At 39.4% G+C, this 15,456-nt stretch overlaps 1 protein-coding gene across 1 annotated transcript in view; it reads right to left on the bottom strand.

The window, feature by feature from the left end:
- LOC120589780 (multidrug and toxin extrusion protein 2-like) overlaps positions 1 to 15,456 on the bottom strand; it is a 38,294-nt gene that overhangs the window by 13,897 nt on the left and 8,941 nt on the right. The window contains 2 exon segments of the mRNA XM_039847397.1: positions 14,432 to 14,501; positions 14,907 to 14,982. Of these exon segments, the coding sequence (XP_039703331.1) occupies positions 14,432 to 14,501; positions 14,907 to 14,982 (146 nt within the window).

Genomic DNA, 15,456 nt, shown 5'->3' with positions numbered 1-15,456 from the left:
AAAGGATAAACAAAATTGACAGACCCTTAGCCAGACTCATCAAGGAAAAAAGAGAGAGGACTCAAATAAATAAAATCAGAAATGAAAGAGGAGAAATAACCACGGACTCCACAGAAATACAATGGATTATAAGAAAATACTATGAGCAATTATACGGCAACAAATTGGACAATCTGGAAAAAACGGACACATTTCTAGAAACATACAATCTCCCAAGACTGAGTCAAGAAGAAACAGAAAATCTGAACCAACCGATTACCACCAATGAAATCGAATCAGTAATCAAAAACCTCCCCAAAAGCTAAAGTCCTGGACCAGATGGCTTCATAAGTGAATTTTACCAAATATTCAAAGAAGAATTATCACCTATTCTTCTCAAACTATTCCAAAAAATTAAAGAAGAGGGAAGGCTCCCTAACTCCTTTTATGAGGCCACCATTGCCTTGATTCCAAAACTAGGCAAAAACGTTACAAAAAAAGAAAACTATAGGCTGATATCTCTTATGAACATTGATGCAAAAACCCTCAATAAAATATTAGCAAACAGAATTCAGCAATACATTAAAAATATCATACACCATGATTAAGTTGGATTTATTCCTGAGATGCAAGTTTGGTTCAATATCTGCAAATCAATTAATGTGATATACCACATTAACAAATAGAAAGAAAAAAAAACATATGATAATATCAATAGATGCAGAAAAAGCATTTGACAAAATCCAGCATCCATTTATGATAAAAACTCTCAGCAAAGTGGAAATAGATGCAATGGGGAAAGGCTAAAAGCATTTTCTTTAAGATCAGAAACAAGACAAGGATGCCCACTTTCACCACTCCTCTTCAACATCGTTTTGGAAGTCTTAGCCACAGCAATAAGACAAGAAAGAAAAATAAAAGGCATTCGAATTGGAAAGGAAGAAGTAAAATTCTCGTTATTTGACAACATGATACTGTATATAGAGAACCCTAAAGCTTCCACAAAAAATTGTTAGAACTGATCAATGAATTCGGTAAAGTAGCAGATTATAAAGTAAATATTCAGAAGTCAGTGGCATTTTTATACACCAATGTTGAACTTGCAGAAAGAGAAGTTAAGAAAACAATCCCATTTACAGTTGCGTCGAAAACTATAAAATACCTGGGAATCAAATTAACCCAAAAGGTAGAAGACCTGTTTTCAGAAAATTATAAGTCATCGAAAAGAGAAATTGAAGAAGATACAAATGGATATCTTCATGGGTACCCTGTTCACGGGTAGAAAGAATCAATATTGTTAAAATGGCCATACTACCCAAAGCAATCTATGGATTCAATGCAATCCCTATCAAAATACCAATGGCATTTTTCAGAGAACTAGAACAAATAATCCTAAAATTTATATGGAACCATAAAAAACCTCAAATAGCCATGGCAATCTTGAGAAAGAAGAACAAAGTTGGAGTTATCACACTGCCTGATATCAAACTATACTACAAGGCTACAGTAATCAAAACAGCATGGTACTGGCATAAAAACAGATATATTGATCAATGAAACAGAATAGAGGGCCCAAAAATAAATCCACGCCTATATGCTCACTTAATATATGACAAAGGAGGTAAGAATATACAATGGAGTAAAGACAGTCTCTTCAATAAATGGTGTGGGAGAATTGGACAGATACATGCAAAGAAAAGAAGCTGGACCAAAATGGATTAAAGACTTAAATGTAAGACCCGAAACCATAAAACTTTTGGAAGAAAACATAGGCAATAAACTCTCTGACATTACTAACAGGAATTTCTTTTCAGATATAATCCTTGGACAAGGGAAACAAAAGAAAAAAATAAACAAATGGGACTACATCAAACTAAAAAATTTTTGTACAGCAAAGGAAACCATTAACAAAACAAAAAGACAACCGGCTGTTTGGGAGAAGATATTCGCTGATACATCTGATAAGAGGTTAATATCCAAAGTTTATAAAGAACTTATACAACTCAACAGCAAAAAAACAAACGATCCAATTAAAAAATGGGCAGAAGACCTGAACAGATACTTCTCCAAAGAGGAAATACAGATGGCTAACAGACATGTGAAAGGTCACTAATGAAGGTCGCTCAAAGTCGCTAATCATAAGAGAAATGCAAATTAAAACCACAATGAGATATCACCTCACACCTGTCAGAATGGTTTTCATCAGTAAATCAAAAAACAGCAAGTGTTGGAGAGGATGTGAAGAAAAGGGAACCCTCATAAATTGTTGGTGGGATTGCAAATTGGTACAGCCACTATGGAAAACAGTATGGAGGTTTCTCAAAAAATTAAAAATTGATATACCTTTTGACCTAGCAATTGCACTTCTAGGTATTTATCCAAAGAAAACCAAAACAATAATTCATGAAGATCTATGCAGCCCAATATTCATGGGAGCATAATTTACAATAGCCAAGATATGGAAGCAAACTAAATGCCCATCAACAGATGATTGGATAAAGAACTTATGGTTCATATATACAATGGAATATTACTCAGCCATGAAAAAAAAATGAAATCCTACCATTTGCAATGACATGGATGAACCTAGAGGTTATTATGCTGAGTGAAATAAGTCAGATGGAGAAAGATAAACACCATATGATTTCACTTATATGTGGAATCTAAGGAACAAAAAGAACAAACTAATCAAAAACAGACTCACAAATATAGTGGACAATTTGGTGACAGACAGAGGGGAGGAGTTTGGGGGACTGGGAGAATGGAGCGAAGGATTAAAGAAGTACAAATTAGTAGTTGATAGTTGGGCACGAGGATGGGGAGCACAGCACAGGCAACGCAGTTAGCATTAATATGATGGCTAAGTGGAGGGCCAGGGGAGGGAGGGAGCAATTGGAATCATTTTATGAACAATATAGATGTCTAACCAAAGTACTGTATACTTGAAACTAATTTAAATAAATACATTTATTTTAAAAATTTGTAATTTTCCACTTATCTACAATGAATTGTAATTGGATATTTCTGTTAATTGAATATCTTGTTAATGTAAGAATTGCAATCATTAGTTTGCAGATTACCACTTTTCTTAAAAGTATAATGCACATCACAACTATATTAAATGTAGATTTACTTTGATAATTTAGAAAACAACTTAGACCCTCTTATTCCTCACTGTATTCATCCTGAACATCTACTGTTACTATACTTCAGATACAATAACAGATTATTGAAGTAATAATATAAGTAAATAATAATAAAAAGTAAAGGTTTAATTTAAACTTTTTTATGCCATTGCTTCTGGTAGAGAAAAAGTCCTTTTTCTTGTCCACTTCACTAGCCCGATCTCTCTCCCGAGACTCTGTTGGGGTCATGTCACAAGTGTTGTGCATGTTTTAATACCTCATTCTTTGAATAATGTTAAAGCTAGAATTACAAATGTAACCCCTGCAATTCTTTTTACAAGTTTGAAAATTTATGACTAACTGATTTTTGACAAAGGTGCCAAGAAAATTCACAGGGGGAGAAAATAGCCTTCCTAGAAGAAATCATAGGAGAAAATTTCTGTGACCTTGGGTTAGGCCAAAAGTTCTATACAACAGCAAATCATAAGCCACAAAAGAAAAGAAATTGAGAAATTAGACTACATTAGAATTGCAGACTTCTGCAGCTTTTGTCAAAAGAGACCAGTAAGAAAATGAAAGACAAGCTACAGGCTGGGCTTATATATATATATATCTGATAAAGGACTTGTATGTAGAACATATAAAGAATTCTTGTACTTCAGTAATAAGAAGATAAATGTTACTGGTTGAATTGTGTCCCTGAAAAAGATGTTAAAATTCCATTCTCAGTACTTGTAATGTGACCTTACTTGGAAACAGGGTCTTTCCAGATTGATCAAGTTGAGATGAGGCTATCAGGGTGGGCCCTAACTCAGAATGACTGGAGTCCTTGTAAAAAAGAGAAATTTGAACACAGAGACAGACTTGCACAGAGGGAAGATGATGGAAAGAGACAGAAGGAGAAGACAGCCATCTGCAAGTCAAAGAATTCCTGAGGATGCCAGAAGCCAGGGGAGAGGCCTGGAACAGGTCCTTCCCTAGTGCCATCAGAGGAAGCACAGTGCTGCTGACATCTTGATTTAGGACTTCTGATCTCCAGAACTGTGAGACAATATATTGTTATTTTAAGTCACTCGGGTTTTGGTACTTTGTTACAGCAGCCTTAACAAGCTAATACGACAAACGGTCCAATTTTTCAAATGGATGAAAGACTTGAATAGACATTTAACTGAAGAAGACATACAAATAGATAATAAACACACAAAAAGGGGCTCAACATTAGTCATTAATCATTAGAGAAATGCACATTAAACCACAATGAGACACTAGTACAGACCTACTAGGATAGCTATAATAAAAGTGAGAAATAATCCCAGAAAGTTATTCTGTGGATATCTACAAACTGATTCTAGAGTTAAAGTGAAAAAGCAAAAGACCCATAGCCAACACAATATTAAAGGAGAATAATGTCAGAGGACTGACTACCCAACTTTAAGACTTAACTATAAAACTACAATAATCAAGACAATGTGGTATTGGTAAAAGAATAGACAAATAGATCCATGAAACAGAATGGAGATCTTAGAAATAGATCCATACAAATAGTCAACAAATCTTTGACGAAGGAGCAAAGGTAATTCAATGAAGAGATTTTTTTTTTTTCTAGATACAGTTCTGGGACAACTAGACATCCACATGCAAAAAGAATGAATACAGATGCCCCTCGACTTATAATGGGGTTATGTCTCAAACCCATCATAAGTTAAAAATATAAGTCGAAAATATACTAAATACACATAAACTACCAAACATCATAGCTTAGCCCAGCCTACCTTTAACGTGCTCAGAGCACTTACATTAGCCTAGAGTTGGGCAAAATCATCTAACACAAAGCCATATATAATAAAGTGTTGAATATTTCATGTGATTTATTATACGTATCACTTTCACACCATTGTAAAGTCAAAAAAATCATTAAGTCGAACCATCATTAAGTTAAGGACCATCTGTATAGATATGAATCTTTCACCTTTCACAAAAAGTAAAATGGATCATGCACCCAAATGCAAAATGAAAAACTATAAAACTCCCAGGAGATAATATAGAAGAAAATCTAGGTGACCTTGGATTTGGTGATGACTTTTTAGATATAATACCAAAAGCACAATCCATGAAAGAAAAAACATTGATAAGTTGGACTTCATTAAAAACATCTGCTCTATGAAAGACATGGTTAAAAAAATGAAAAGAAAAGCCACAGACTGGGAGAAAAATCTTTGAGAAACACATATCTGATAAAGGATTGGTATTCAAAATATACAAAAGCTTTAGAACGATAATAAAAAAAAAAACCCAATTTTAAAATGGGCAAAAGATTTGAACAGACATCTCACTAAAGAAGATATACTGATGACAAATAAGTATACGAAAAGATGCTTTACATCACATGTCCTCAGAGAATTGTGAATTAAAACAACAATGAGACACCACTACATACCTAGTAGAATAGCTAAAGTCTCAAACACTGACAACACCAAAAGCTGATGAGGGTTTGGAGCAGCGAGAACTCTCACTTCTGATGGGAATGCAAAATGGTTAGACAATTGGGCAATTTCTTACACAGCTAAACATAATAGTACCATCATCCTCCCAGATGGTTTTTATGGAAAGAGTTGAAAACCTTGTCAACACAAAAACCTGCACGAGAATGTTTATAGCTTTATTCATAATTGCCAAAACTTAGAAGCAACTGAAATGTATTTCAATAGCTGAATGGATACAGACAATGAAGTATTAATGCTAAAAAGAAATGAGCTATTAAGCTATGAAAAGGCAAGGAGGAACTTTAAATGCATGTTACTAAGTGAAAGAAGCCAATCTTAAAATGCTACATACTGTATAATTTCAACTATAAGACATCTGGAGAAGGCAAAACTACAGAGACAAAAAAACTACAGTGATTGCCAAGGGTTAGGGGTTGGAGGACACAGGGATAGAGGAGGAATGAATAGGTAATACATAGATAATTTTTATGGCAGTGAAATTATTCCTATTCTATAATGGTTGATATGTGTCATTATACATTTGTCAAAACCCGTAGAATGTACAACACCAAGAGAGAACCTTAATGTATCAATATTCTTTCATCAGTTTAACAAATGTGCCACACTAATACAAGATGTAAATCATAGAGGAAACTTAGGGTAGGGAGGAGATTTATGGTCTTAAAGAGATTATCGCAGGCCCAAAATGAAGTCAATCATGCTAAAAGCCCATGATACCAAACTTAGATTTAAGGCCTGATCTAATTCCAGTTGCCAGCTCTCTCACAAGCATGGTCTTAATCAAGCAGTCTGATCTCACACCAGCAAGGTAATCTGTTACACAGCCCTCTCCATCCCCCAAAGAAAGAAGAGGCAATAGGCATGATATAAGTGCTTCCAGGTCTGGGCCTTGCTGTGAGAGCAGGGATTGACCACAAAGCAGCCTCCAGGAAAATTTGGGGGTGATGAAAGGTTCTAAAACTGTATTGTAGTGATTGTACAACTTTAAATTTATTTAAAATGGTTAAATTACACACTTAAAAAGCATGAATTGTCTGGTATATAAATTATAACTCAATAAAGTATAAAAAAATAAAAATAAGTTCATGTAAAACGTAAATTAAGAACAATCTAAATATAGCCAGGAGGAGAGATGACAGAATGAAAATACACAAGCTATAAGGCCCTTTACAATTGCTAGTTTTAAATTTGCTTCCAAGTTCCTTGGTAGCCAAAGTGAACAGAGAAGTGCTGCCCACTTAATTCTTCGAGAACTGCAAGGCTGTTCCCAACTAGTGTTAGCGATCGGTAGAAAAAAATAGTGTCCTTAACAATATCCTATGACAAAAGCAATAATAGATTCTGATATAGGGAAGAGGCATGAGAACTAAATATTAAACCAGGTTGTATTCAGAGCCTACAATGTGCTGATCAGCCCTATAGCCAGACCACGAGGAACCTACAGAACAAAGGAAGATTCCCAGCAAGCTTTCACACTGCATCCCCATACCATCAAAGGAACATAAGGAATAAAAGTCTTTAAACTGTAATTCATAGAAAGTAAGAATGTCATACAAACTGAATTCCTCGAACACTCAGGATCTCTCTCTGTCTCTGAGGGGAGACCACACTCTGTCTGTGGAGCGTTATTTCTTCTCTAATAAACTTTTCTTTTGTTTCTAACTCTGGTGTGGGCGTGAATTCTTTACTGTGAACAGTCAAGGACCCTCCCTTTCTCTCGATGAAGGACGTGAGTCTCTCCTTGAGGGAATTCACTCTGTCCTGCATCATCTTTCCTGGAGGCCACAAAGGGATCAAAGGACATAAACCTGGTTCACCCAAGTATGGCATGACTCCCCTCTTTAATTTTAGATGGTGGCTTGGGATCTTTTCGAGGTCAGCCCTCTGACAGAGCAGGAGTCCATCAATCTCGTCTGTCTTTCCTTCTACTCTTCCTCTACTTTCCTTGAAACTTGGTGCTTCCCATAAGAATTTCAAAGAAGACCTGCTGTGGGACCACCTCACCCAGACTCCATATTAAGACTGCGCAGCACCTTTCGAACGCTACAGGACGGGTGAGTCCCAGGGAGTCTTCTGTCTCTTCCTTTTGGTACCTTGCTTTCATTCTCACGGGGCAGGGTGGCGGGGGGAGGGATTGCTACTGGAGAAGCAGTGGGCTGTGGCAGCTCACCAGGGCTAACTCCTCCATCCTGCCCCTGAATCTTTACCTCAACACCGCCCATCTCTGTGGGAACTCATAACCAGGAGAGGCAGGGATAGGCTAGCTGCCCAGGCTAAACTCTCCAAACTTGTCCTCTATCTGTCCTATCGCTCATTTCTTGATTGGCTCTGGGATGCCGGAGCCATCTCCAGAGAAAGCCCTAATCATTTGGATTTGGGCTTGGCCGCCACCCTACTGTGTTGGGTTGTCTCTGCCTTCCTTCTCAATGGCATTACGGTAGCTTCTCCGCCCCAAGGGCTAGCTAGCCTTCTTTATTTCTCTCTCTCCACCCTGGGCTCTCTACAATTCTTAACTGAGCCCTTCGTCCCCAGCAGTGCAGTACTAACAAAGTAGCTCTTTCCGGGGGAGCTAGCCTTTGTTTACCCTTCCTATCCCCTCTACTCCTTTTCTATTTGAGGCAACTGACTCTCTCACTCTGGACTTTTCTCAGATTATCCACCTGGTGGCTACTTCTGACTTCTTCACCTATATTGGAGTTGCTGAACCCCCTGCTTTCTTTGCAGGGAGGAACATTGCTGTCTCTGCTGGGGAAGCCAAAGACACCCAACTCTAGTCTCCCCCGGACTCAGGACTTTCTGGTTTCCTGAGTTCCCCTCTGACTTTTCCCCTTCCCCGTTCAAATGCTTCCTATCTCATACTCTAGGCGGCCACTGTCTGGGCCCATTTTCCAGGAGACATTCATTCCTTACTATCATTTTACTACTCTTCTCCATTTGGGCCCCACACTCCAACTCATAGTCCTCTCCTTCCATTGAATTGTCTGGATAATCTGCTTAAGAAAGAGAGGGCCTAGGTTTCGCCCTCAGCTAGGCTAGGACTTCAGAGCCTAGAGTTCTGGTCTGTTCTCTCAGTGGATTTTGGTCCTTACTCCTGACCCAAAACATCTTAAGCTAGCCAGGTGGTCAGACCTCTGTCGAGCTGATCCCTTTCTTCTCATAGACAGTCACATTCCTACTTTTCCCTGCCTGGTCAAGCACCTTTCCTGTCACCTTCTCTATCCAGGGGCTCGAGGGCCCCCACGGGTTGGCCCTATTGTACTATATCTGTAACTTCTTAGGGTCCTAACCCCTCCTCACCAGCCTGGCTTTCTAAGAGTTCTAGGCACCTGGCGGATCCTTTCCTTCCTTAAAGCACAGGGTTGTTGGCAGGCAGACCGTCAACATCACCTCACAGTCAGGACCCACAGGTCCGGTCTCTTCCAGACACACAATAATGATAGAAGGGGACCAAGCATTCCCGAAGACTCTCTGCTGGGACAGCTCTTAAACAATTAGAACCAATTCAAACAAGACAATCTTTAGAAGAAAAAAAAAACAACAACTCATATTTTTCTACAATTTAGAAACTTGGCAAATTTAAGAGTCTTATAAGGTTTTTCTAACTCTCAGTAACTTTCAAGGTCATGCAGATAACCAGAAATAGAAAAAGAGCCACTACTGCCTGAGGCTGTGGTAACTGAAGGGAAAAAAGGGGCACTTTGAAAACCACGAGCAGCTAGTTTCACGAGCCACACTTCTCCGAGCAGCTAGTTTCACGAGCCACACTTCTCCGCTGCCTTTTTTCCAACCTCTTAAAACTGTCAAGGGCAAATGTAAAATCTTGAGTCCTCTACAATTATTGGTAATTCTGTTTATGTGCATGATCTCTGATATCTATGTTTGTCTGTGTTTTATGTATAATATGGTGTTTTTGCCTGCAGATGGTATTAGCAGTTTAAAATATTTAATAGGCTTGAAAAAAATTAAATGCTTATATACGTTAAATAAGCAATGTCTTATACCTTATTTAAAAATATATTTCTAAAAAAACTGTAAATATATTGCCAAAATAAACCTATGTGTCTAGAGGTTACAAAGTATATTTATAAATTTGCCAATCCAAAGAATGCTAATTGCTTACTTTTTAGCTCCCACTAGAAATTGAGGTTTCTAAGAGTTAAGAATTCTAATTATGATGGAAAAGAAAATTTATGTTTTGGTAATAGCAGGTATAAGGTATGGAGATATATTTCGAAGAAAATTAAAGAAAAGTAGTTTGTTCTAACGTTGGTTATTTCTAAATGAGCTAAGAAGAGGCAAACTAAAAGGGATGAAGATAGTTGTGGAAGGTTTATAAAGATAAATCTTGAGAGGAAATTTTATATATGGTTAAGCTAAACATGATTGGAATAAACATAATTAAGTAAATATATTTAAATATCAAAAGTAAGCTAATGCAAAATTAGACTTGGGTTTTCACTCTCTGTTAAATAAGTGTTTCTTGGACTGTTGGTCTGCTACTGACATTATGGAAAAGTTTTCTGAGTACAAAGCAAGGATTTTGTGCTTCATCAAAATAATTTTGTGTTTTATGTTGTCTTAACCAGGTCGTTGGTTACTTTAAAAATAAAAAAAAATCTAAATCTCCACAATAGTAAAAACTAAGTTTTGCTAATAATTATGTGAACGTCTATATTTCGGGCCTGCTAGGGTTCATGTGCCCTTCTCAATGTCAGTATAAGCCAGTGTAAAGAATGATTTGGCCGTTTCTACCAATAACCCAGATAAGTTTAGGGATGAATTCATTAAGCTTGGCCTGACTTTTTCTCCAACCTGGCAGGACGTGATAGTAGTTCTGACCCATGGTTGCATCCATGCTGAAAAGGCTCAGATCCTAGGGAAGGCCAGGGAATTTGCTACCTATCAAGCAGCTAATGAGGCAGTCCCAGAACACAATCCCCAGTGGAACTGTGAGGATGGGAGAGATCAGCTAAAGATGGGTCACTTTCTTAATTGCATATTGGAAGAAATAAAAAAAGATGCCAAACTAAGCCAGCGACTTATATTAAGGTAAAAGAAATTACTCAGAAAAAGGACGAGAATCCAACCATATATCTTAACCAGCTCTCTAAGGCTTTTAGAAAATATACTAACAGACCCCAAGTCTGATGAGGGCCAGACACTCCTGGCTATGCATAACTCAGGCTGTGGCAAATATTCAAAGGAAGCTCCAAATTTGGAAGCTGGACACCAAATCCCACAAGGTGCCTTGGTGTCAGAGGTCTTTAAGGTGTTCAGTAACCAGGACTAGGCAGAGGAGGAAAAGAAAGGAGAAAAGGTGCAAAGTTATATTGATATAATGCAGCAAGCGACCATCTCGAGATCTAGGCAATAAAGCCTTTCGGCCAGGTGTAGCAAAATTTCAATCTTGGTCGCATACGACAGGACTGGGGAAGACAATCACCAATAAAGCTAAAAAAAGGGCACTGGAAAGGTGTGTCCATTCAGTCCTGGAAAGGGGTGAACCTCCTAAGCCCTCTCCCCTCATGGCTAGCTTCTCAAATAAGAGAGCCACCTCCTACAACTGAGGAGACCTAAGCATTCACTGGCTCTTGTCCTAGAGAGATCCACTGCCATTACAACAGTGGAGTCTCACTCAGGTCACCCTTGGCATGGCAGGTAGGAAAACTGAATTTTCACTAGATGCTAGAGCTGTCTACTCTGTTGGAGTAGATGGCCTTAGGTCACCTCCTACCCTCCAGGTGGCATAAGAAACAACAAAGACGGGAGGCGGGATGGATAACCTCGGGACACCCGTCTCCAGGATAAGGCTCCAGGTCTTTCCGTTGACCTTTGTTTAGTTTGGCTAGTCATAATATCATTAAAATATCACCTGCATTGCAAGCACCATGTCTCCAGGCACTCCCTACCATCCCCAAGAAAACAAAAGCCCGCAATTCAGACAGCTCGGGGTAAACTCTTTCTCAAACTCTTTCTCTGTGTTTGCCATCACTTTTCTCTTCAGTGTGTAGTTTTGCTTTAATAAAACTTGTGCTTTCCTGCTTGCTGTTTGTCCAGTCCTTGAATTCTTTCTCAGGGCATAAGACAAGAATCTGGTCACCAGAGCTCTAGGTTAGTGTCCCCCTTTGGACTCCCACCCCATCTAGCTCTCCAGCATCCTTCCTAAGAAAATTAGCACCAGGTGGCAGTCAATGTAGGCCGTGACTTCTCCAGGGCAGCCAATTAATACCAAGCCAATTAAAATAAAACTTAGGCCATAACCCTACAAGTACTAGCATCCCTTAAAATCAGAGGCCTTTCGAAGAGTTCAACCCCATCTTTAAAAAGTCCCTAAAGCAGCGATTGATTAAACCCTGTCAGTCCCCCTGTAATCTTGCCTGGGAAGAAGTCAAACTGGGAACAACAATTTGTCCAAGATCTCAGAGCAGTTAGCAGTAGTTGTTCCCATTTATCCCATGGTTCCCAACCCATATACCCTCCTCGCTCAGATTCTGGGGAGCACTCAGTATTTTATACTGTTTCAGATTTAAAGGATGCCTTTTCCTGTAGACTGTCACACCCTGATTCCACCTATCTTTCTGCTTTTAAGTGACAGGTCCTGAGACCCAAGAGGCCACAATGCACCTGGACTGTGTTGCCCCAGGGGTTTCGTGACAGCCCTCATCTTCTCAGAGACCTTAAACTTAAAAATGATGACTTACTTATTGCTAGTGTAAGTAACGCAGTGGGTAGGCCTGCTCTTTACTTTTGCAACCACCTTCATCTAACGCAGCTTCTGCCGTTTCACATAGCCTCCTCCCCTGGGGTAGGAAACCCTTTGTCCTTTTGGCTTTTAGAGAAAGAAAGGGCTATCGCTCCTGCTCCAGCCTTATACCATGAAGCTTTCTTGGCTTTTTCTGTCACCACCTTGTCTGGACGGCTCTCACGATCACCTCCCACTCCGCGTTAATACCAGAAATTCCTTTGCTATAAAATGACCCCACTATATAGGACTCCATTAAAGGGTACCTATCAAATATCACTTGGCTCCTTCTCCTCCTAGGACCTCTGGTAACTATCTTACTTTTATTACTTTTCAGTCTCTATCTCTTTAATCTTGTATCTTCCAGACTTCTACAATTCCACATAAAGATGATGGCCATGCAAGGCTTCCAACTACTGAATTACTTCCAATTACTGAAACAACTCCTACATTCTATGCCTCTAAGGCCCTTAAGAATGGACTTTTAGAGATTTTCATTCCCAGCAGGCAGGGACTACAGCTCTATCTCAGCTTTGAAGAAGTTACAGAACACAGATGTTCATCCCTCGACATCCCCTTAAGAATAAGGGAATACTATCTCTGAAGTGGGAATGATAAGGGAAGAGACATGAAAACTAAATATTAAATCAGGTTGTATTCAGAGCCTACAATGTGCTGATCATCCCTACAGCCAAACAACAAGGAACCTACAGAACAAAGGAAGATTCCTGCTGGGATTACTAACAAACTAGTTACCCATACATGAAAGGAAAACAGAGTCTTTAAGTCATACCCTACATAAAATAAACCTAACCATTCATACCCTATGGCCATGCCATGAGAGAACCTATGGAATAAAGGAAGATTCCTAACATGTCTTTCACACTGCATACCCATACCATCAAAGGAACATAAGGAAACAAAGTCTTTAAACCCCAAATCATAGAAACTAGGAATCACAAACAAACTGGATTCCTTCAACACTAGATCCCTTTCACTCTCTGTCTCTGAGAGGAGACCCCAATCTGTCTATGGAGCATTATTCTTTCTCTAATAAATTCTTTTTTTTTTTTCTCTAGCTCTGGTGTTCCCTTGAATTCTTTCCTGTGCGCGGTCAAGACCCTCCTTCTCTCTCGGTGTAGGACTTGACTTTCCCACTTGGGGGAACTCACCCCATCCCCCGCCCCCTGCATTGATTCCATAAGACAATTTCTTTTAATTTTCCATGATAAAAGCCATGTATATAATGACAAAACACAGCCCAGAGGAAGCAGTTTTGCTGAGGCCAAGAGCATGAACTCCAAGTATGCTGCTTTCTGAATGCCTGGCTAGATTCAAAGTTAAATCCTTTGGGAAAATTCTTCATAAATATAATTTCTTTCAGTAGGTTATATATATATGAGTTGATAATTACTGTTGTGCAGATGTTTTTCCCCAGACAAGAAACAATCTAGAGTGCAGGTGCTCTGTGTTGCTAATCAAGTGCATAAACTCCTGTGCAGGGCTGTTGGATTTTATGCAAGGGATGCATTCCTGAAGAATTTACTTAACTTGAGATGTAAAATATAAGACACAGGATTTCAAATTCCGCTTATAAAATGAGACTTTAGCGTTTTCATATTTTATGTCATGCTTTTTAAAATTCACATAATTCAAATCTGCACTATATGGGACCTGTCCTTTAGTAGTCAAAGGAGAGAATTCAGGGGGTGGGTTCATTCATTCCCTCTCAGAAATGTCCCTTTGTACTGGCAACAGGACGTGCTTACTGTTGAGCTCCTGACCAGTCAGGGGTATGGTTCAGTGCCTGTGGCCCCAGCTCATAAGCAATAAGGAAGGAAAAAGATTTATGAGTTTACAGTGGCGCAATTTTTCAGTATTTTGCTAATCTGCATTCATCATTTGCCTTGTTAGAATTGCAGAAGTCAAGGAGAGCCATTGTTTTGAATAAAAATAGAACTAATATGAGCAAATACTTTGGGCATTTACTATATACAGTTAGCTCTTTACTTAGATTGATGAGTTAATCCTCACAGCCCTGTGAGGCCTCAGAGAGGGCAAGGCTCATCAGTGGTACTCACACAGATGGCCTTAAAGAGCTGAAAGACAATGTAAGTCGGCAAGACCTTGTTCACCAGGGCAATGACTTCTCTGCAGAAGAAACAGGAAAAACATTCATTTGGAGCACTAAGACATGACTATAGTCTTAGAGACCCAGCTATATCCCTTCTATTACAGCCCCCAACATGTTAGGAACCTAACTGACAGCCTAGCCCTGAGTTTCTACATGTCTAGAGTCTTCTTAAACTCTAGAAGAGCCCTCAGTTTTGTACTGCCCTTTGACTATCATTTTGCCTTTGGACAAGCAAGTGGTGGAGGCTATGGCCTGGGAGAAACAAGCACAGATGCTGGCTTTCTCTCAGTGAGGGCAAAGCTGGAGCTAGTCCTGCTTCCTTTGGACCCGTTGCTGAGCCAGGCATGTGACAAGTGTCTGAGGACTGGCTGCAAACCACTCTGACATTTCCCAGAAGTCAGTGAAGAAAACTGATTACCTACTCATCATCGGTAAAAATATATCCCAATTTATTTTTCAGGATGCTCAACAGGGCGCCCACAACCAGTGAAGTGCCAACTGGAAGAGACAAAAGGAGAGTGTTTGGCTGAACCCAACCCATGAAGAAGCCCAGCTTAGGTCAGCACAAGTCAGCCCAGCCCTCCACACCCAGCCCAGGAGCCTGAAGTTCCCTGCATTAGAGTCATTCACTTGGACTAAGACACTCTTTTACAGTCCTGTAGGAAGGACAATATATAAAATGCCTTTCTACCCAAGGTGCTCCAAGTAGGGTTCTTGGACCAGCAGCAGCAGCAGCAGCAGCAGCAGCAGCAGCAGCATCTCGATCTGCTGAATCAGAAACTCTGCCTAGTGTGGTATGGCTCAGCGATCTGTGTTTTGACATTGCCTTCAGGGGATTCCAATGCAGTCTGAAGTCTATGAACCACTGTTCTTCACAGAGGCTCTGATCTGAATCTGTCAGCCTCAGAAAGCAGAGACATGGTAGAGGACACAAGATTGGTTCTTTCTGAGGGGTGGGATGGGCAGGTTCCA

Source organism: Pteropus medius, unplaced genomic scaffold, assembly GCF_902729225.1.
Source record: "Pteropus medius unplaced genomic scaffold, Ma_sr-lr_union100, whole genome shotgun sequence".
Lineage (NCBI taxonomy): Eukaryota > Metazoa > Chordata > Mammalia > Chiroptera > Pteropodidae > Pteropus > Pteropus medius.
The sequence above is the reverse complement of the archived record's forward strand: the minus strand, read 5'-3'. Positions and strand labels throughout refer to the sequence as shown.